The sequence below is a fragment of the Vigna unguiculata genome, chromosome 6 (assembly GCF_037176805.1).
Source record: "Vigna unguiculata cultivar grain cowpea cultivar isolate G323 ecotype 2 chromosome 6, ASM3717680v1, whole genome shotgun sequence".
NCBI lineage: Eukaryota > Viridiplantae > Streptophyta > Magnoliopsida > Fabales > Fabaceae > Vigna > Vigna unguiculata.
In genome coordinates, this window is record NC_140797.1 from 3612921 (window position 1) to 3636370 (window position 23450).

Genomic DNA, 23450 nt, shown 5'->3' on the forward strand with positions numbered 1-23450 from the left:
GCTTAAGCAAAACCCTTCTCGCCTAGGCGAGGGCGCGACAGGGGAACAGTGGGTTCTGTGATGTCTCGCTCAGGCGAGCCCTTTCTCACCTAAGCAAGACTACACCTCGCTAAAAAAGAAACCAGGTCACTTGAGCGACCGTTCGCACAGCAATGCTTGGGCGAGCCTATGTTAGTCTCGCCTAGGCGAGGCATGATCGCTTGGGCGAGAAAACCAGTGCCCGCCATTGTTCATTCACACAACAATCATGCAAACATCAAACTCAAAGGCTACAACGACATTTTCATAAACTCACAGTAGCATGCAGTCCACAGAATCGTACAATAATATTAGAGCAAGCTAAAAGAACGACTAGACACACGGACCCTAGCTTCCCTTACCTGGAAATAGCTAGAGGAAGGGTTCGACTCCAACAGCGAGGACGCGATAGTTCCTGGGACAGACGAACCAGCTGGAACAGAAAAATGGAGCGAGTTTTTTTAAAGTGATTCACCACGAAACCCTAGCTAGGAACACGACCATATGAACAGAAAGGGATGAGGAAGTTGTAGAATACTTACACGAATCAAGGAGACGAAGTTGGACTCACAGGATCGAGATTGGGGTTAAACCCTAGTAGAGCTCTTGGAGAGAGTAGGGAACGTGACGGCTGTGTTTTCTACAGAGTGAAGGGAAAGAGGTGAGACTAGGGCAGATTAGGTCTGAATCTTCTTTTTGGGCCAACCCTTAGGCCCAATCGTTTGGGATAGCCCTTAAAATAAAAGACAGAAATTAAATGGACCTTACAGAAAACAAAAAAATATTTTATATAATGATATACACCGATAAAAAAGACTCGTGAAGGTTAAAAATATAAATATTTTTTAGATATATCTATATATATATATATATATATATATATCTATATATCTATATATAAATTTAATTCTCTTAAAAATTTTAAAAAATAATATTTTAAAAAATTATTTTATAAAGAACTATAGTTACCGTGTATATATTATCCTAAAGTTATTAATAATAATACAACTCCACAAGAAGGACATACTTCTCACTCATTTTCCATTTAAATAAAACCACTCCATTTCCCTACCAACCTCAAGAAGGTCATCAATTTTTCTTTCAACTTTCAATCCACACAATTCTTCACAACTCCTTAACTACCCCCACTCACCATCTCCACCATAGATACCCATACAAACTTAAAAATAATAAAATAAAAATATTGATATTTTAGCCCTAGTAATTTTTTTTTTTCATTTCTGTAAAATTTAAAATATGATTTCTAGTCTCTATAAAAATAGGTCTAATCATGTTTATTTTTATAAAACATATATTTTAACAAAATAAATACTTTCAAAGTACTGATTTTTTTATTCTATATTAAAAAATATACATATTAATATAATTTTCAATTATAGAAAAATGATAAAAATTTATAAGGTTCAAAATTAAAAACATAACTATTTCAACGAAACTATTTTTTTTTTCGTTACCAGTCAATAAAGATTAGAGCTGTCAATTTAGCCCAACCCACAGGGCTTGGCCCTGGCCCACGTGGGCTGGAGCCAAAAAAGCCCACACAACCAAAAAAGCCCCCCACTAAAAAGCCCACAGGGCCAAATAGCCCACAAAAGCCCTGTGGGCCAGGGCTAGCCCATGGGCTTTTCTCTAAACATGAAAAACAAAGTTTATATGACAAAAATTCACAGCTTCCGGACCCCAATTCATTGTACCAGCCATTGTAAGAGAAATAAAAACATCACTCACTGAAATTTGTACATAAATCAAATAAAACTCATTCCAAAAAGAGATGTGACTTCATACAGCACCTTCACAACCCTATCATTCATTTATTCCAAATCAAGAATCACCTTATATCAATAAATGAAGGCACCATTGCCAGAAAATAAAATAAAATACACTTACTCACCCTGCACCCAAAGTCCAAGAGCAATACCACATTTCATAAATTAAGTATTGAATTAACTTCTTTAGTGTACACAAGTTCTTGAGAAGTAATCAAGTCCCAAAATGCATTCCAACTATGACTAACCTAAAATTGCATTAAAAGTTTAAAGTTTAGAGTTTAAACCTATAAAATCAGGTACTGGAACACATGTTTCCCATTCTAAATTTTGTCCTGAAACAACAAAAGAAGATAAACTTTGGTTTGAGTATATAAGCAAGCTCGGCCAAAGCAAATTATTTGAAAGGATCCAACAAAATTTCATTGTTTGACAGCACATGGCTCAAAGACTTTACTTTTTTCATCCAAAACTTTCATTTTTTTAAGATTTTACATACAACTTTTTAGTGATTCCCTCATGGCTCAAATAGAAGCTAAAAGCGTGTTCATGTGAAGTAATAATTGAACCTGTCAATCTTCAACATCTTCAAGAACTTTAGACTCATCAGTGATTCCTTCATGTCCAAAAATATCATGCACAACTTCATCTATCTCAGAAACAATTGACAAACAATCAAACTAATAGTCTAGAGTTAATTATTTAATGTAAAGTAATTTTAAAAACAATAATATATAAACTTACCACTAGGATTTTCAGAAAATCCGTATAACCAACTTTGAGTACAAATTAACATTTGTACATGATCAGGAAGAATAGAGCTTCTATATTTGGAAAGTACACGCCCACCTTTGCTAAAAGCTGACTCTAAAGCAACAGTAGTAATGGGAATACTAAGCACATCTCGAGCCATTATAGACAACATAAGGAATTTTTTCTCATTAGTCTTCCAATATTTGAGCACATCGAAATCTTCACTTTCTTCATCATCTATTGTTGGTTCATCTAGGTAAACATCTACCTCACTCTTGCCAATTATAGATTTTAATTCATTTTTATACATTTTAAAATCCTACAATTAATGTATGACATATTAATTATCAGAACAAAACAAGAACAAATGAAAATAATGAACACTAAGTAAAAAACACTTACTGAAATAATCCTTGATCTTTTGGTCTTACTCTCTTCGATATTGGATTGAGACATGGAGATGAATTCCTTAGGAGAATGGGAAAGAGAACCACAAGAGATAGACAAGTTCTTTGCACATTCTCCAAACAACATCTTGAACTTTTCTAACACTTTCTTAGTTTTCTCTTCATAAGTTAGAAGATCCAATTTTTTATAACAATACATTATAAAATCAACCTTTAGTCGTGGGTCAAGAATAGCTCCAAAAGCTAACACAATACTATACTCCTTCCAATACTTTTGAAATTTCTCCTTCATATTCAAAGCCATTGTCTTTAAAATGACATCTTCATTCAACAAATTCTCTTCAATGATTAATTGAATCTTCCAAATTTCCATAAAATACAAATTTGAAGTGGGATAGGATGAACCAGACATCATGTTTGTGATGTCATAAAATGGTTCTAAGAATTGACACATTTTCTCTCCCCTACTCCATTCCTCAGAAGATGGACAATTTTTATAACTTCTATCCACCACTTTGAGAATTTCAAAAGCTTTTTTGTATCTTATTGCACTTTCAAGCATCAAATAAGTCGAATTCCATCTTGTAGTCACATCTAATCTCAACCTAATGCTCATATTTATGCCAACATCACTAACACATTCTTTGAATTTGAGAGTTCTTCAATCCGATGATTTAACATACTTAACACTCTCTCTAATGTTATGAAGTGCTTTGTCAACCACCTTTAAACCATCTTGAACTATCAAATTAAGAGTATGAGCACAACATCGAACGTGAAAAAACTCACCATCACACAATAAATTTCTCTGAACACAAAGATGACTTTTTAAAATATCTTGTAAGGTATTATTTGCAGAAGCATTGTCCAAGGTAATGGAGAAAATTTTCTTATCAATACCTCATTGCTTTAGGCAATCAAATACAACATTTTCTAGTTCAGCACCCATGTGTGGTAGTTTCATTCGACAAAAGTTAAGAATCTTACTTGTCAATTTCCAATTTTCATCGACAAAATGTGCAGTTAGGCAAATATAACCCTCAAAAGTAATTGTAGTCCAAACATCAGAAGTTAAACAAATTCTATTAGGAATCCTAGACATGATCTGCTTAACTTTATCCCTCTCTTTAATGTATTCCTTCACCACATCTAAAACAGTGGTGTTCCTACATTTCATGTCAACCTCAGGATTAATGTATTTTATCCACTCCCTAATTCCTTCATACTCAACAAAATTATAAGGAAGACCATGTTTAATTATGGCTCTCGCAAGTAACTTATGATGAACCTTTTGATTGATTTTCCGTGTCCCAAACTTTCCTTCTTGATCAAGACTGAGATCCACATCTAAGTTTGCAATACTTTTACATGAATAGATATGTCGACTTAAATGTGAAGTCCTATAATTATTTTTGGTTTTAGGATTTTTGCCAACTTTGTAGTGATGGCCACAATACTTACACGAAGTCTTTTCAATTCCATCTTTGTCTTTACCTATTCTTGTGAAAAAATTCCAAACATTTGATGCTTCTTTTTTATTTGTGGCAGCATTTTCAGATGGACTAGGAGTTTCAGATACAAGATCATCATCCAAATTCAAAGGGTTACTCTTAGAGGGATCCATATCTTAAAGTTATTCTACACAACTGCATAGAATATTTTAGCACAAATGATTCAATCTTCATTATAATGATTAAAATTGCTAAAGAATATAGATGTGACAACTTATACACAAATATCCCAGTTAATAGCACATATATACACAAAGAATATATCTACATTTGTACATTACTAATTTAACATTTGTGCACCATATATCTAATATATCTAACGTAAAACAACATACTGACAATTTTATAATTAAAAGCCATATATGCATCAAATGTACTAAAATTTGATGTAAAGGTCATTATTTTATTATTAATAGAATATAATATAATATAACTATAATACAAATAATTATGTCAAAATGTAGATGTTGGAAAGTAATAATAAAATAAATTCTTTAATTTGCTTTATATCCTGTGCTACTTCGGAAAATATTTATAAGATGTAGTAATTACAAAATCAATAACAATAACATCAACAACTTTATCTCACTAGGTGAGGTGGGATGCATGAATAACAAAACCTACTAGTTTAAGTTAAAAAACTAAATTTATTGGGATATTATTGACCGTGTTTAATAATTTCCTCCAATAATTTTTCCTCCAGTGTTCTTCTTGTCCACCCTCTACCCAAGGCTAAAATATAAAAGAACAACATACAACCCAATGCCCTCATGATGACTCTACTGACCAATGCAGATGTCCTAATCACTATCTTGTGTAAAATAAGAAAAAAGAAAACATATTAAGACCTAGAAAAATTTCAAAGGTAACAATGAATTTATTGTTGCTGCAGGACATAGTACTGTCACATCCCTGAGAAATTATCCTTTAGGCAGTAGAGATCAGACAACTAAATTGACCCAACCAGTCTTGTAATTAGTGCATGGATCCTCTAGAGGTGCCTAAAACTCATACAATTCCACAAAAAGGTACAGTCATAATCTTTGTAACTGGTGAAAAAAATCTCTACTTATCATTAAACTGCTTAAAGGTTAAGATTAAATTCTACAACTTTAGAGCTTCCCAAGCTTAACACAAAGGTACAATGAGAGTGTTGTTTGCTAACTAGCTCAAAACTGCTCTGCATTATTTGTTTAACTTAATCCTAAACGATATGAGGCCAGAAATAAATCCAAACAACTTCTTTTAACAGTGTCATTATGTAAGGGTTGGAAGAAAAGGAAAGGAAGAGGAAAATGCCACAGCTATGAAGATCAAACTCATTTTAAGGTAGTAAGACATTTCCGTCCCTTTGTGATCCATCTTAATTAACTCTCAAAGGATATCCAGATACAACAAAAACAAAAACCAAAAGTGGTTCAAATCGAAACTATATACAGATACAACAAAAACAGAAACCAAAAGTGGTTCAAATTGAAACGGGTTAAGGATATTAAAACTCCATCTTCCACTCTTTTTGCTTCACAGATTAAATTAAATAAATAACCTCTCTCTCTCTCTCTCTCTTTCTGATTTAACAAAGTACCCACGAATTCACAGAGACAAATTCCAGAAAAATAACTCCAACTAATTTAGATCCCAGAGATAAAGATAGAGACTATTGTGGGAATCAAACGTCTAAAGAAAGAAGGATAGGATCACTGATGTTTGCATGCATTTATCCTTGTAAAAAAAACACTTTTGAACAAGGTCAGAATATTACTGTGCTTTCACTTGTTCCCAAATAAATAGATGAAATGAATGAAGTTGAACCAACACTCTTGTTAGGAGTGCAGAGTGAAGAAAACAACAGTATTGTATGTAGAATAGAAGGGATGAAATGAAAGAAGAAATGATAATATTGATAGAAATGAAAGCGGTTCAAAATAAGAGAGGAGTGTTAGGTGAATCTGTGAAGTGGGTTGTTTCTGAACATAACTTAAGATACAAACTACATCATTACACTTCTTAACATAGAGTATTGTCTGCACATACTAAAATAGAACAAAAACAATACATAAACATAATATCCATACCAAAAAATATAATATCCATAAAATCTATCAAAGATGAAAAACATGTTTACCTCAAAGAGTTCAAAGGGATTGTAGTGCTCTGAATGTAATAAGTAAACTGCAGTGCTTCCCAGAGTCACAAATACGCTGTTGTACATCAATTTCAATAAAGTTTTAGATTGATGAAGTTCAGGTATCCCTTCTAACATTTGCCTCTTAGTAAGGAATAAAATAATGTACGTAAGTTCTAGCACATTAAAATTAAACACGACACATAATTTTCAATCTACATATCTTAACTTATTTATATAGTGAATCAACGTACCATAATAATGAAGTGCTCTGGTTGCCTGTGCCTTTGGAAATCCCATTACTTCAAGGTCTTCAAGCAACTTTTCGTTAACTTTTGGAACAAACATTTTTATAAAATAAGATGATAGACTGCAAAGAAAAAAAAATCATTCCTTGTAAAATCTAATGGTGCTTACTTAGTTTGTTTGCTATAGTCGCTAAGACTCCAAGATTATGAGTAACAATGTGCTGAATAAATAAGAACAAAATAACATCACTTCTCAGAGATAAAGACAATGAAAACCACACTCAACCAATACACAAATCCCTGGATGCTTAGATTTAAGTTGTGATTCCTGTCGTGGCTGCCATGTGATTATAAAATTCCACATCACAGTATGTGATATTCAACTGCAATTATAATTTCTTTGAATTGCAATGACATTCAAAACCATGAATTTGTTTGGACAAACTCCTATGAACATTTCTTGAATAGAAAAATAAATAAATCAGATTTTGAGAAGTATGTAAGAAAACTTCTACAGACTAACTTGTGCACAATGTAGATTTCATTGTCTTTATACAAATACAAAGCAATAATTTGGTACATGAACTGACCCTGTTTCCTTTATAGTTATTCCTATTTGCCAAGAAATCCAACTATTGGTACATGAACATCCAACTATTTAAATCCATTCCGCAAAAAACTCAAAAATCCCAAAGGGTTTATATCGCTTATAAGAAACCAGAAAACAAAGAATCAGTGATGTTTATTGATAAATAGAAGGCAAAAATCATAATCAAACACTAACCTCGTCAAAATTCTACCACTCGATCATCTCGTTACCGTTGTTGCCTTGTACCACCATGTGCGGTTCTTGGACTCCACTAGAGACGATGGCAGTTAGGGAAAATGGGGTTTAGTTTGAATTTGGGTGAAGAAAATTTAGTGAGAAGAAGAACTTTTGAATTTAGGTCAAGAAAATTCAGCGAAAAGAAGAACCTTTGAACGAAGAAGAAGACACACACAAAAACTCTAGATTTTGATGGAAGGAGAAGGGGGCTAACCCGACCCTAACCCTGTCCCACCATTTTACTTGGGGGCTTTTGGGGTTGAGGGCTTTGAAAAAGCCCCCTAATGTATAGGCCAACAAAATGGGGCTTAGCTCTATGTAGGGCTGGGGCCGACCCTAGGACTGCTAATAAAGTTGACAGCTCTAATAAAGATATACATTTGTTCTTTAGTTAATAACATTTTTTCTAAAAACTCTAATACTAAGTAATGTTCTTTTATTTTATACTTTATACAGGAAGAATATTTTTAGAAAATATTAAAAACTTAGTTAAATTTAATACACTTTGACTATTTTTTTTCATTAATAATAATATCTGTTTTAAGATACTCTAAAACCAATTACTGTTATGTTTTTATTTTATTTCATATAGGAAGTTTATTTTAAAAAAAATATTGAAAGTTATCTATATGTAATACATTTGACTATTTTCACCCGATCAATAATAATTGGTGTGGAGTTAAACTAACATAAATATTTATAGGTATAAATACACATTTGGTACCCAAACTTTTTCGGAAAGTTCAATTTGGTACTCGAACTTTAGGAATGTTCAATTTGGTACCCCAATTTTCTAAAGAGATTCAATTTGGTCCTCTCCGTTAAGTTGGAGTTAATACCGTGTCCGTACAGGACACATGTCAAGCCATGAAATTTTTTTTTTTTAAATTTTTTTTTCAAAAAAATTATTTTTTTTTCAAAAAATTTTTAAACTGCCACGTGTCAGTTTATCATCGTGCCACGTGGCAGCTTACAATCATGACACGTGACAGTTTAATAACTGTTTTCAATTTAGTACCCCAATTTAAATTTTTGGTTCAATTTAGTACCCCAATTTTTTAAAATGATCCAATTTCGTCATTTTCTATTTGAGACCAAATTAGTAAATAAGCTTAATTATAACTTATATAAACATGTTAAAATAATTGTTTTGAATTTATATATCAAATCACTACACCTAAATATTCAAATTATTTTATTTTTTATAAGTGTAAAAAATTTCATGTATAAAAAATAACAAAGGTTAAAATGTAAAAAATAAAATAATTTAAGTATTTAGGTGAAATGATTTGATGTATATATTAGAAAAAAGTTATTGTAACATGTTTATATAAGTTATAATTAAGCTTATTTACTAATTTGGTCTCAAATAGTAAATGACGAAATTGGATCATTTTAAAAAATTTAGGTACTAAATTGAACCAAAAATTAAAATTAGGGTACTAAATTGAAAACAACTATTACACTGCCACATGTCATGATTGTAAGCTGCCACGTGCCACGATGATAAACTAACACGTGGCAGTTTTTAATTTTTTTGAAAAGGAAATAATTTTTTTGAAAAAATAAAAATAAAAATTTCATGGCTTGACACATGTCCTGTACGGACACGGTGTTAACTCCAACTTAACGGAGAGGACCAAATTGAATCTCTTTAGAAAATTGGCTAACAATTTGAACATTCCTATAATTCGGGTACCAAATTGAACTTTTTGAGAAAGTTTGGGTACCAAATATATATTTATACCATATTTATAACATGAATAAATAGATATATAAAAAAAAAAGAAACAGATAAACAAAACTGAAAAACACCCACATAATCACTTTCGTCTTCTCCTCATTTTCTTCGCACAAAAGTCATCATACACAAAACAAGCTCAAACTCATACGCAAACAGAAACATAAAAGGAAACAGTGAAAGTGTAAGAAGAAGAAGAAGAAAGCAAGTAGTCACGTTTTCCCTTATGTAATGCATCAAAAAAAATCCGAACTCCAGATCGGAAAAGAAAGCACCGGCATCTCTTCCGATTTCAACCCCCTCCACCACCACCACCACTCCCACCCTGTCCCGAACCTAACTCCCAACCACAACCTCGAAACCCTAACCTCTACCGCCCCCTACAAAAGACCCTCTCTCTCCAAATCCCAAACCCTCCACAGATTCCCAAAACCGCGCCACGCCACCGCTCCCTCGGTCACAAGCGCCGGCGCAACCGCCACGTGGCTCTCCTCAGCCGTCTCCCTCCGACGGCGCCTACGTCATCGCGTGCGCCTCTTCCTCTTCCTCTCCTTCCCCTTCTTCTACTTCCTCGTCTCCCACCCTACGAACTCCTTCCTCCTCGATTTCCTGTCGGCGTTTTTCTTCTCCGCCGCGCTCTTCTTCTCGCTCAACCTCGCCCTGCCCCGAATCCCCTCCCTCCGCCTCTTTCTCAAGCCCAAGGCCCGGCCTGCTCTCAAGCTCCCCGTGTTCTGGGCCCGGCCTGCCCTGCCCGAGTTTCAATTCTCCGTGGTTGCGTATTCTAACGGCGACGTTTACGAGGGGGAGTTCAGGGGAGGAAAGTGTTGTGGGAGTGGGGTTTACTACTACAGCATGAGTGGAAGGTATGAGGGGGATTGGGTGGATGGGAAGTACGATGGCTTTGGGGTGGAGACGTGGGCCAAGGGGAGTAGGTACCGGGGGCAGTACCACCAGGGGCTCCGCCACGGGTTTGGGGTCTATCGGTTTTACACCGGCGATGTTTATGCCGGACAGTGGGCTAGTGGGCAGAGCCATGGCTGTGGGGTGCACACGTGCGAGGATGGGAGCAGGTACGTGGGGGAGTTCAAGTGGGGCGTTAAGCATGGCCTTGGACACTACCATTTTAGGTATGGAAATGGTTGGGTTGGTGGGGTTTGATGGGGAAGTTTGTGCGCGTGAGTGTTGTTTTGATTGAAGTGACGAGGTTTATGGATTATGGTTTATGATCAGGTGTTTTTATTCTGAAAGTCACACGGTAGTAAAATTGGGTATGAGGTTGGTTTAACTTATGATCAATTTTGGACCCGGAATCAACATTTCATGGTGAAACCGAGTTTGTGAATGTTTTATTGAAATCGCGGTAACTGGTGTTTTGACGTGATTGGGGTTTGTTTGGTCTTTTACTTGTCTATGGTTTCTTAGGTTTGTGGATTATGGGAATTTCTTACTTCTTGACAATGTTTTGATTGCCGTGTGTGTATGTATGGGTTTTGTTTTGTTGTTTAGCCGACTGTGTTTGGACCCTGACAAATGGTAATGGTGTTGTGCCGGCTTTTGTGGATGTGATCTTATCGCTTGCTGGTTTGTTTTGGTTTTATTTGTTGTATATGTGAAGCCTTTGAGAGTAACTTTGGCAAGATTTTGTGCGTAGTTTTTATGAGATGCTATTGTGTACTTATTGGTATTAATTGTGGAGCATAATATATCATATACTTATTGTAAAGCCATTGTTTTTCTTATATCTATTAGGAATGTAAATTTTTAGTGTATCTTTAGCCATTTCCGGGAAGAAACTAAGTTGTAAATGGACCTAATACCAATAACATACTATGCTAATAATGATAGTTTATTTCACCTGCATTGGCATTTGGCTGCCAATTGACTAGCTGCGTGGAAGTAAATAAGTGGGAAGTAAATAAGTGGGAGTTAAGTATTGAAATCAAAGATAAGATGCAGCAGGCATGAAGTTGGTCAAATTTCTCTGAATGGATGGTGTGAGACTCATACTCTTGGTTCAAAAGCACCTGTATCCACTACCACTATTTTATAGAAAGCCAAATTTATTTGTGGTGTATGACTACCAATCTAATACAAGACATCAGTCTGAAAATCCTTCCCTCTTATCCTCTACATTTTTTTTTTTAAATCAGTAAATATCTACTGAGTAGTAACTTAGTAAGTTTGAGTTTGTGGGGGAGATGAACCGTGAAGTAGGTAAAACGAGCATGCTTCTTACTCTGATCATGGTCTAAAAAGACCATCGTAGCAATCATTTCTATTATCCTGGATCAGTAAAACCCAAATGGATTAGAAGGGTACAGATTGTAGACTAATCAATTCAGTAATGAAATAGTATTGGTGGATATGAACCGTGAAGTAGGTAAAACGAGCATGCTTCTTACTCTGACCATGGTCTAAAAAGACCATCGTAGCAATCTTTTCTATTATCCTGGATCAGTAAAACCCAAATGGATTAGAAGGGTACAGATTGTAGACTAATCAATTCAGTAATGAAATAGTACTGCTGGATATCACGTTTGGCATAATTCCTTTATTTGTTATCTTCTACGAGTTTGTTTAAAACAGGGGACATTTTCCATAGAAAATAAAAGGTAAAGGAGGCGACAAAAAGCATTTTATGATATTGTTTGAGTTCATTTTCATTACCTTAGTGAATAATGTCATGTCCTTCTATAGAAGAAAGATCAATACCATGGGAGAGTAAAAGAAAACCATTTTGAGGGAATACATTATTTCCTTATTATTTTATAGTCCTTTTTGATTCATTTGAATGAATGTTCAGATAATTGTCTATAAAGTAGACAACCAATATAAAGTCGAAAAACTGAAAAATTTAAAGTGTACAAATTATTTCTATGTATTCATGTTCTTAGGACTTATCTTCATTATTGCTACTTTCAGTTTACAAGGGAAAGAGGTATCTGCTGCCAAGGGAAATAGGTATCTTCAAAGGTGCTTTAAACCTCTCAAATTCTAAAACTATATGGTGTTCCACAACATGTCCATGTGATCTTCAGGTCACATAGCAATAATTCCAACCATTTGGATGACACGTAGTTTAAGTTTGCAAGCTGCTACAAGTGTGGTGTCTTTTCTTCTTCTTCTTCTTCTTCTTGTCTCTTTCTCTCTATCTCCCTGTTTATTCCACTTAAGGAAACCAGTCAATAAAAAACAAAATGGACTGTTTGTTCTCTGAACAAAGTGCTTTGGTGGATACTGTCACAAGTGGAAATAACAATGGGCAAGTCAGGCAATGGGAAGAGATAAGAATAATTTTGTTATGGAGAGTGGACAGGTGTGAAATGTTAATGATTATGGGCAACTGATAAAGTACTATGATAAGGATGGCGAATTCATGCATGTGGGATTATGTGAGATCGTAATTAATTATATAGTATCTACGAGGAGTAAAGAGGGTTATGGGTGTTACATTTTGTTTCTCCTCTCTAGTGTTTTTGTAGTTGCTTTTACTGTATAGAAATCTTCTTCATTTTTCTGATTTTTCCTTGAGTGTGGGTTCCTCTCTTCTAAGGATCATTGGTGTATTATCATTGAATTAAATTATGTAGTGGTTTGATTGGTTCCTTGTTCGTTGGTCACCGATAATAGTATTTTATGTTTGTTGTAACATATTATTTCTATTATCAGAAATGGGGATGCATATGCTGGTGAATACTTTGCGGATAAGATGCATGGGTATGGAGTATATAGTTTTGCAAATGGTCATTGTTATGAAGGATCTTGGCATGATGGCAAAAGGCAAGGTCTTGGAATGTATACGTTTAGAAGTGGAGAAACCCAGTCTGGTCACTGGCAAAATGGAGTCCTTGACATTCCCAGCACACAGAGTGCCACCTATCCTGTTTCTCCGGTTGGTGTCAATCATTCTAGGGTACTAAATGCAGTGCAGGTACACTCTACTTTGTGACTTAGTTTACCTTGAGTTATTGTTTAATGTTTTTCCTGATTTATGATTAAAGAAAAGACATTGGCCTAGAATGATTAGTCTGGATGGATTCCATTTTGTCGTTGGTGCTTTTCTATTTTTGTGACAAGGGAAAATGAATGTATAAGTCTTTTGAGTATATTACTTTATCCTCTCTTTTGAGAGATGCTTAAACTTCACTCCCTTCCCTTGACCGCCTTACTAATTTTCAACATACAAAACCTACACAATTATGAATAGTTATTGTTAGATATATTGCGTTTTATGTTAATTAGGGAAACACAACATCTATTGTTTATTAGGGAAACACAACGTCTATTGTTTATTAGGGAAACATAGACATTGTTTGATATTGGTAGATATTGTTGATATTGTTTGTAACAATATCTTCTATTTACCATATTTATGTTTGGTTGCCATATATACTTGTATCACTCTTTATTATGAATATATTCCCCCTATGTGTATTTTAGACACAAGGGAGATTAACCTTATACAGTTTTTCTCGATATTTAACATCGTATCTAGAGCTTAAGGTTATTTTGGCATTTTTTTTGTCCCCCCTTGTCACTGCAAACGCTGTCGTTGCCGTTAGTCGTCATTGTCTCAGAATCTTAGTTCTGACCGGCGACCACGTGATTTTGATCGCCTTGGCCAGGCAACCTCCACGCTCCAAGAATAGTTCAAAGCCGCGACTGACATCGCCTCGTCATCCTCTTTCTGGATCTAGTCTCAATCCAATTAGACCTCTTTGTATTTTAGGGTTTTTCTCTGTCTTCCTCCATGGTGTTTTCCGCTGTCCCTTGCAATTCTGAAATCTCTTTTGCCACCACATTGTGTTTGACTTGTCAATCTTTATTACTATATCAATGTGCATTTGCCCATTGATAAGTTAGATGGCATGAATTATGCGACTTGGGCATCAGGCATTAAATTTTGGCTTCCGAGTTAGGGATATGTTGATCATCTTACTTAAAAAGTGACTAATATTGCTCCTGGTGATTTTCCGCATTAAAAGAGAATTGATGCTCATATCATATATACATGGTTTTCAAGAATACCAACCAATCTTCTTTAAAACAAATGTTTTGTGCCTATGGCACATGTTCTGAAGTCTGGGAGCAGGCTAAATTATTATATACCAATGATACTCAACATCTTTATGGTATTTGTAACAACCTTTTTCATGTAGTTCCTCCTCGAAATCAAGACCTTATGGCTGATTATTAGGGTAAGATGCATGTTCTTCTTCATGAATTGAATGACTTATTACCTCCTTCCTCTAGTTCTGCCCAAGAATTAGAACAACGGTCAAAGTTCTTCATGGTTTTGACTTTACACGAACTTGTTGGTAAATATTCCCATGTTCATGATCAGATTTTAGGTTCCCCTGTTATATCCAATTTTACTTCTACTTGTTCCACCATTTTGTATGTGCCATGTAAACTCCTTAGTGATCCACCTGTTTTTTGCCGATGATTCCTCGACTTTGACATCTCAACGCGATGATTGCAATCGCTCTCGCAAACCAGGCAAAGGCCGTCCCAAGTGTGACCATTGTGCCAGGCTAGGCCACAAAATTGACAGGTGTTATGCATTACATGGTTATCCTCCTTGTTCTGCTACGGTTGCTCAGATTGATCCTCCCTCACAATCATCTATTGTGGATCCTCCTTCATCTGATCACACTACTAGTAACAAATCTTTGTTTTCCTTTTTATTCTCTCTGGATAATTTACCTTCTGTTACAATGGCTAATGGGTTTAGGGTTTTAGTTCCTGGTGTTGGGACTGTTGACCTTTTTCCTTTTTTATCCATTGATAATGTTTTTTATGTCTCGAGTTCCCCTTTTAATTTATTATCCATTAGTCGTCTAACTAGTACTTTTGATTTTGTTATTTCTTTTACCAAAACTTTTGTTTGTTTACAGGACTGGAGTTTGTGACAGGTGATTGACACCGGATATGAGTCTCATGGTCTTTATCATCTTTGCCCTTCTACCAAAACTTTAGGTTTCAATATTTGTCACTTTTATTGATGATTATTCTAGATGTATTTGGTTATTTTTAATGAAAAATCGCTCTAAGTTATTTTATATCTTTCAAACCTTTTATGAAATTAAAACTCAGTTTGGTTTTCCTATTCAAACTTTGTGAAGTGATAATAATCGTGAATATATTTCAAATTCTTTTAAACAATTTATGGTTTCTCATGCAATTCTCTATAAAAATTCATGTGTTTATACACCTCAACAAAATAAGGTGGCTGAGTGCAATAATATACGCCTTATTGAAACAACTCTTCATTCTTTTAATCCATGAATAGGTTTCTCAACATTTTTAGGGTGATGTTATTCTTATTGCATGTTATCTTATTAATTGTATGTCATCTTCGGTTTTAGATAACAAAATTCCTCATTCTATTTTATTTCCTTATGAACCTCTCCATCCCTTGTCTCTAAAAGATTTTGGGTCTACATGTTTTGTTCATAATTTAGATCTTGGTTTTGGTAAGTTATCACCTATATCACGCAAATGTATTTTTTTAGGATTTACTCGATCACAAAAAGGATACAAGTGTTTTTCTCATTCTCTTAACCGTTATTTTGCGTCTACAGATGTCACTTTCAATGAGTTTTCTTTTTTCTTTAAGGGTCCTTCTTCTGATGAGTTTTCTTTAATATTCTTGTTATATGTGATCTTCCTGTTGTGCATAATCCACCGTTAGATTCCAATCCTCCACCACCTCTTTAGGTTTATAGTCAAAGACATTGTTCCCAACAACCACCAACAACCACCAAGTGACTCACTTCAAGTGCCAACTATTATGTCTTCTCCGACTCCGAGAATTGTTTCACCTACCAATTGCCCTTTGTAAAGGTATACGTTCTACTCATAATCTTTCTTCTCATTATATTACTTTGAGTTACCATAAATTATCTTCACCTCTTTATACCTATCTTTCGTCTATCTCTTCTGTGTCCATTCTTTAATCTGTCAGTGAAGTTTTAGCCCATCCTAGTTGGTGTCAGGCCGTGCTAAATGAACTAAGTACTCTTCAGAATAGTGGAATGTGGGAGCTCATCTCATTACTATCTGAGAAATCTGTTGTTGGTTGTAGGTTGATTTTTGTTATGAAAGTTGGTTTTCATGGTACTATTCATCGCCTCAAAGCTTGATTTGTAGCCAAAGGCTACACAAATTTTTGGACTGGATTATGGTGATACTTTTTGTCCATTGGTAAAAATGGTTTCTATTCATTTATTTCTATCCATGATTGCTTTTCAACAATGACCTCTTTATCAACTAGATGTTGAAAATGCTTTCCTTAATGGAGATTTGTGAGAAGAAATTTATATGGAGCATCTTCCTGGATTTGTTGCTTAGGGGGAGTCTTTTGGATTGGTATTTTATCTTCGTAAATCCTTATATAGCCTAAAATGGTCTCCTTGGGCTTGGTTTGACAAATTTAGCAGTGTTGTTCAACAATTTGGCATGACTTGAAGTGAGACAGATCATTTAGTCTTTTACCATCACTCAAGTGTTGGATATGTCTACTTGATAGTATATGTTGATGACATATTTCTTACAGGCAATGACCACTATGACATCTCCCAGATGAAACAACACCTTTGCCTCCCCTTTCTGACCAAGGATCTCGACAATCTTAGATATTACTTGGGTATTGAGGTAGCACCATCCAACGATGGTATTGTTATATTTCAAAGAAAGTATGTATTGGATATTTTGGAGGAAACTAGGTTGATGAATTCAAAACCTATTGACATACTTATGGATCCTAATACCAAACTCCTACCAAATCAGGGGAAGCCTATTTCAGATCCTGAGCAGTATAGAAGATTGGTTGGAAAATTAAATTACCTTATAGCTACTCGTTTTAACATTTCCTTTGTAGGTAGTGTGGTGAGCTAATTTCTTAATTTCCCATGTCAAGATCATTGGAATGTAGTCATCCGTATATTATAGTACCTTAAAGGATCTCCTACAAAAAGGTTTGTTATATGGTTCCAATAACCATGCAAGAGTTGTTTACTATTTAAAAACTGATTGGGCAGGATCTCCTTTTGATAGAAGATCTACTTTCGGGTATTGTGTCCCTATCGATGGTAACTTGATTTCTTGGAAGAGCAAGAAACAAAGCGTTATGGCAAGATCTAGTACAGAAGTAGAGCATAGAGATATGACCTCAACCTTTTGTGAACTTGTTTGGCTTAAGCAAATGCTTCCAGAGTTACAATTTAGATATGTTACTCAAATGACACTTATATGTGACAATCAGACTATTCTTCATATCAGTTCTAATCTTGTCTTTCAGAAGAGGACCAAACACATTGAGGTTAACTACCATTTCATTCAAGAAAAGATTGTATTTGAAGACATCAAGATTGAGTTCGTTAACATAAAATGATAAGTTAGTAGATATTTTCACTAAGTCTTTAAGGGGATCAAGAATTGATTATATTTATAACAAGCTTGGTAGATATGACATATATGCACAAACTTGAGGGGGTTGTTAGATATATTGCGTTTTATGTTAATTAGTGAAATATAGTGTTTATTATTTATTAGGGAAACAAACATTATTTGATATTGGTAGATATTGTTGATATTGTTTGTAATAATGTCTTCTATTTACCATATTTATGTTTGGTTGCCATATATACTTGTATCACTCTTTATTATAAATATACTCACCCTATGTGTATTTTAAACACAAGGGAGATTAACCCTATACAGTTTTTCTCAATATTTAATAGTTACAAATGCGCCTCCCGATAAAATTTTTGGTATTTTTTTCATAACTGTTATCACCGGCAATTAACTATGAAAGTCTATCATCAACTTAGTATTTTAGAAGGTTAAATGGAGTTTTATATAGCGCTATTATTGGCTTTGAAATTTCATCGACATTTTTATTTCATCTTCCAAGGTCATGAAATTGATAGTGTCAATCATGTAAAAATCACAGCGAAACAAAAAGCTCTAAAATGTTTATTTTTTCTCTTAATTAAAATAGATTCAAGTATAGCTATATTCATCTTTAAAGGGTGGGGAATGTATGTATTTAAAATAAGAGGGGAGGGATGATAATTTAAGCGTCTCTTGAAGGAAAAAAATTTACAGTATCTTTTTTATGTGGAATGTTTTTGTGATGCGTTCTTATGATTTGAGTTACTGTCCTGTATCTCATGCTTCTTGTAATTTTTTATTACTGAATCTAAAAATTTGTTATAATGGTTTCTTTCGTTGTATTTCTGTCTCCATGTTTGGTTTCTTATCTGCATATGAATGAGTTCCTTTTAAACTGAAATTCCAATAAAAAATGTAGTGTTACACACAGGAAAAATTAGCCAGAATTTCCACAGATTTCTCCTACATTCATGCGTTGTTGAATAGCATAATGTGGTAAAAGTTCCCCATTTATTCAATAATTAATGAGGTGCCACTCGTTCTGTCTAAAGTTCTGGTTGTCTACAATTTTTCCATATGGACAAAAAGCTGAGAGAATGTCAGAGACTTAAACATTGTCTTTTATATGTATCAAATTAGTTCATTTAAATAGAAGGAAAAAAGTGCAAAATTAACTGCATACAGTTTGTTTGCATCATGAGCTTTCATCGTTAATAATGTGTTTGTTTGTGAACAAACAGGAAGCAAGAAGAGCAGCTGAGAAGGCCTATGATGTGGCCAAGGTAGATGAAAGAGTGAATAGAGCAGTAGCAGCTGCTAACAGAGCAGCCAATGCAGCTAGAGTAGCTTCTGTCAAGGCTGTGCAAAATCAAATGCACCCAATCTCCATCGTGTGAGGGTATCAGCTGCAACTTTTGTTACAGTAAAGATGCACGAGATTGTTGGGAGAGGTCGATATTTTAAAGTGCACCATTTACACTGCCATCATCACCACAGGCTGAGAGCAAGCAGATTTATTATCCTCTGCCTTAAGTCTTGTATAGAGGGAGAAAGGGTGATGGCTTCCACTTGGTAAAAATCTACATATATATATATATATATATTTTTTTTTTTCCTTTGCCTACATGTAAATTTATGTAGATGTAAATGCTTTGGTATGCGGGTGAAACCTCAACCCGGCTACTGTTGTAATATCACTTGGTAAAATAAGGAGAAACATCTAGCACAAAATCTTCTATTTTCCCTGCTTGATATCTTTGCTTTATCTGACTTTGGAATGATATATGTTTTTTGTTACCTGCTTACCTAGAGTTCTCCATTGGTTGAGTTTTGTAATTTTAAATGGTAAAAGTGTTTATATTTTGTATCAATAATTCGGCTTGGAGTAAAGGTTGAAAGCATGATTAGCTTAAAGTGTTTTGGGTGTGATGTTTTGCTTTTCCTACTCTAATGCTTCACCTTTGATGTTAACTGAAAACAATGCTCTTTATTTATTGATTAGGTTGCATCTTTATTCAGTGGAACTGGTAGAGCATGTGAGAAAAGCTGGTAACAACTATAATTTGTTAGAGCTGTGAAATTGATTTCTGTGCCTTCAAATGCTAAGTGCCCGTTTGGTTTTGGGGTTCGATGGAATTGAATTTGTAAAAGTTGAGAAAGAAATCTTGTTGAATAGAGTTACTTTTAGTCAATGGAAAGTGTTAGAAGTGATTTCTATCAGTTGAAGAAAAGGGCTCTGAAAGAGATTTTGCATATCTGATAACAACAGCGAGTTGCTTTTTGCCAAACTGAGTTAAAAACATGGACTAGAATTGTATGTAAACTTTCATGTCTGAGTAATTAATAGCAGACACCATGCATGAATATTGTATTATTTCAAATACTTCATTATATTATCCTCTCTCCTTCTAAGGTATCAAATAGACGTGTATATCAATGTTCATTGCTGTTGCTGATAATTGAATGGGTCGCAAGGTGTCTGAAACATACCATCATCATAATCATCAACATATTTTAAATTTTTAAATTCTTACTGTTACAATAACATGACTTTTGTGTATAATTGTTTGAATTTTGTAAAAACAATTGAGTTTTAAATTATGAACACCATTAAGGCGATATATATTATTTGTAGGTTTGATCATGAATCAACATAGCCATTGTCTTTTTATTCTTTCTCATTTTATTGGTTTACACATTGTTCGCTTGAAGTATGATTTTTGATAGAACAGCAGATGAGAAATAGTTGAACAGAAGATGAATTCTTTTGTTTAAGAAAGGGGAAAGAAGAAAAATAAAGTATTGACTAGACGTTTTGCCTCTTAAATAAGTATAAACCTAAAAAGACAAAACTAATGAGAAATGATATTTTGAAAAGAAAAATTTGACAAACTTTTGACAAATTGACGTGGTTCCTCTATTGTCTTTTATTTCTTAATTTTGTTTAAATTTTTTCACCCGGGCTTCAAAAGGGCATATTTCTCTCTCACCTCATTTTCACTTCTGAAACTTCTATAGCTTTGTTTCACACTTTTTTCTAGTTTTTGTCTCTTATTTTCCTCAACACTCTTTGTAATCTTGTGCTGCTTCTCCTTCTCACCCCTATAATGCAAACATTGTTCTTTGTCCATTTCTCTTTCGCACATTGCTTCCAGTGTTTTATGTGTTTTTTGGGTTGTGCCTTAGTCTGTTGTTGTTTATTCATTGTTGACGAGTGTATGTGGCGTTTTCGTTCCTCCAGGGTTCCACTTTGAAGGATTGTAAATAAGTTTTCGTTCTTTCTTCATTTTGTTATTTTCAAAGTCATGTTCTTTTTCGTTAAGTTTAGGGTTTTCGTATATCTTGTTTTTATCTGTTTTTGTGTGTTTTATTTCATTGAATGTATCCTATTTCATAGTTTTAGGGTTCTATTTGTATTTGGGTCTTAAATAACCCTAACTCATTAGATGTATGCTAGTTTCAACTAAGTGTTTGATTTGGGTTTCCCCATGACTTGAAATGAACATGGTTTGTGAAATAAAAGGATTGAAAATTGATTTGAAAAACTATTTAGAAAATGTAGTCTAAATAAGTGGCAAACATAATTGAAATTTTTGCACATAAATCGAATCAGTGAATACTTGACAAGGTCTTTCAGTATGAAATTGGATTGGCTGAGAAGGGAATGTGCACTTCAACGATGGGTGTCTGGTGTGGGTTTTCCCATGACTTGAAATAAACATAATTTGTGAAATAAAAGAGATTGAAAATTGATTTCAAAAACTATGTACCAGATGTAGTCAAAATAAGAGGCAAACGCAAGTACAGTTTATGCACAAAAATGAAATCAATTAATGATTCCTCACTAGTTCTTTTATTATGTACTAGATGCATGCACATAGTCAATTAAGTGAATTATTTTTTCAAACATAGACAAAATGATTATATAATGATCATAGTTGATTACATAATTCAATGAAGACAACACACATGTAATGTAAATAAATTTTGACTAACTAACCAGGCTAATCTAGCATATCGAAATAGGAGAATGGAGAGAAAGGGAGGAATAAAAGCTATGTCAGCGAATAAGGAAGAGAGTATTGGAATAAGGAAAATACAACCAAATGTGGCTAATGGGGAACACATGTTCTTTATTAGAAGTTGTAACCCATAGCCCTTTCCTCTAATGGCTTTCTTCTTCTACCATGCAACACTCAACTTGCGAAGGTGTACTAAAATGAGAGACACTAAGAAATTATAAGAATAATTTCAATGCCAATGCAATAAAAAGAGAACCAAAGACTTAACAACATGAATATGGCAAGAGATTTTAGGAATTTTAAGAAATTAAAATATAACATTTCAATTACTTATAAATTGAATTCTTTTTATTTTTAAATAGTTTATTAGGATAAAGTTTATAAAATAATAATAATAATAATATAATAAATGTTCATTATACACTTATTTCACATATAGATTTCATAATATAAAAGAAAATTTGATTCTTCTCACTTATACATAACCAACATCAAACATGCATATTTTATATAGTAATAATACCATAGAGAATTCACCTTAAATTAATTAAATTATAATAAAAATAATTTAATATATAAAAATTTATTTTATACTGTCACATAGAAACTTCTTCTATCATTTTATAAAAAACAAATTCTTAATACTTCCATCACCAATGGTAGGGATGGCAACGGGGCGGGGCGGGGACGGGTTTCGCTATTCCATGCCCATTCCCGTAAAAAAAATTCATCCCCGTCCTCATACCCAAATCCAACGGGTATCAAACTTTTGTCTTATCCCCATCCCCACCGGGTAACGGGTATAATCTCATACCCATACCCGTTTTCTTACTACTTCAATATTAATTTTAATTAATTTTTATAAAATAAAAAAAAGTTATGGTAAGGGAAACATAATATTATCAAATATTCAATATTAGCAGGATGATTGTTTGTTTCTTCAATATCAAATACTTTAAAATAAATTATAATTGTTTACATTTTAGATTATAATATCAAATAAACTTTCATGAGAACCAAAATATTTATTAAATATGCAAATATTAATGAAACATAGTTGATAAAATTTAAAAATATTTAAAAAAAAATATAAAAGGAAAATAAATATTCAAATTAAAATATATTTTAAATGTTTGTTTACTTCAATCTTTTACATTCTAATGAATATCTTTTTTATACACTAATAAAAGTTACAATACATCATTTGATCAAAATGATACAAATAACAATTAATAATCATAATAAAAGTTTAAAATAAATTATAATTATTTACATTTTAGATTATAATACCAAATAAAATTTCATGAGAACCAAAACATATATTAAATTTGCAAACATTAATGAAACCTAGTTGATAAAATTTAAAAATATAAAAAGAAAACAAATATTCAAATTAAAATATATTTTATATGTTTGTTTACTTCAATCTTTTAAATTCTAATGAATTTTTTTTTATACACTAATAAAAGTTAGGTTAAATTATTCCTTTGGTCCCCATTTTCGTAGCAAAATATCAATTTGGTCCCTCAATTTTTTTTATCTCAATTTGGTCCCAATTTTAGGAAATTTGATGCAATCAAGTTCTTTTCGTTAGTGGTGTAGTAACGGTGTTAAA

General features: G+C 33.5%; 2 protein-coding genes across 11 annotated transcripts; one reads left to right on the plus strand and one right to left on the minus strand.

Annotated features, from left to right (window-relative positions):
- Window positions 1–3866: 3866 nt before the first annotated feature.
- Window positions 3867–4589, minus strand: LOC114187843 (zinc finger BED domain-containing protein DAYSLEEPER-like). The gene has a single exon (XM_028076223.1). The coding sequence runs from the start codon at window positions 4587–4589 to the stop codon at window positions 3867–3869; it is 723 nt and encodes a 240-aa protein (XP_027932024.1).
- A 4914-nt stretch (window positions 4590–9503) lies between these two features.
- Window positions 9504–20234, plus strand: LOC114187212 (uncharacterized). Of its 10 annotated transcripts, none has more exons than XR_003605205.2 (6): window positions 9504–10543; window positions 12339–12389; window positions 13086–13347; window positions 15314–15395; window positions 16111–16262; window positions 19055–19556. XR_003605205.2 is itself a non-coding variant. In XM_028075397.2 (5 exons), the coding sequence occupies exons 1-4, from the start codon at window positions 9648–9650 to the stop codon at window positions 15326–15328; spliced, it is 1224 nt and encodes a 407-aa protein (XP_027931198.1). In that variant the 5' UTR covers window positions 9504–9647; the 3' UTR covers window positions 15329–15331; window positions 19055–19556. The 10 variants fall into 10 exon arrangements, 4 of the variants coding, with proteins under 4 accessions (XP_027931198.1, XP_027931196.1, XP_085530653.1 ...); XR_003605206.2 differs by having other exon boundaries at window positions 16137–16262; XR_003605204.2 differs by having other exon boundaries at window positions 15314–15331.
- Window positions 20235–23450: the final 3216 nt, after the last annotated feature.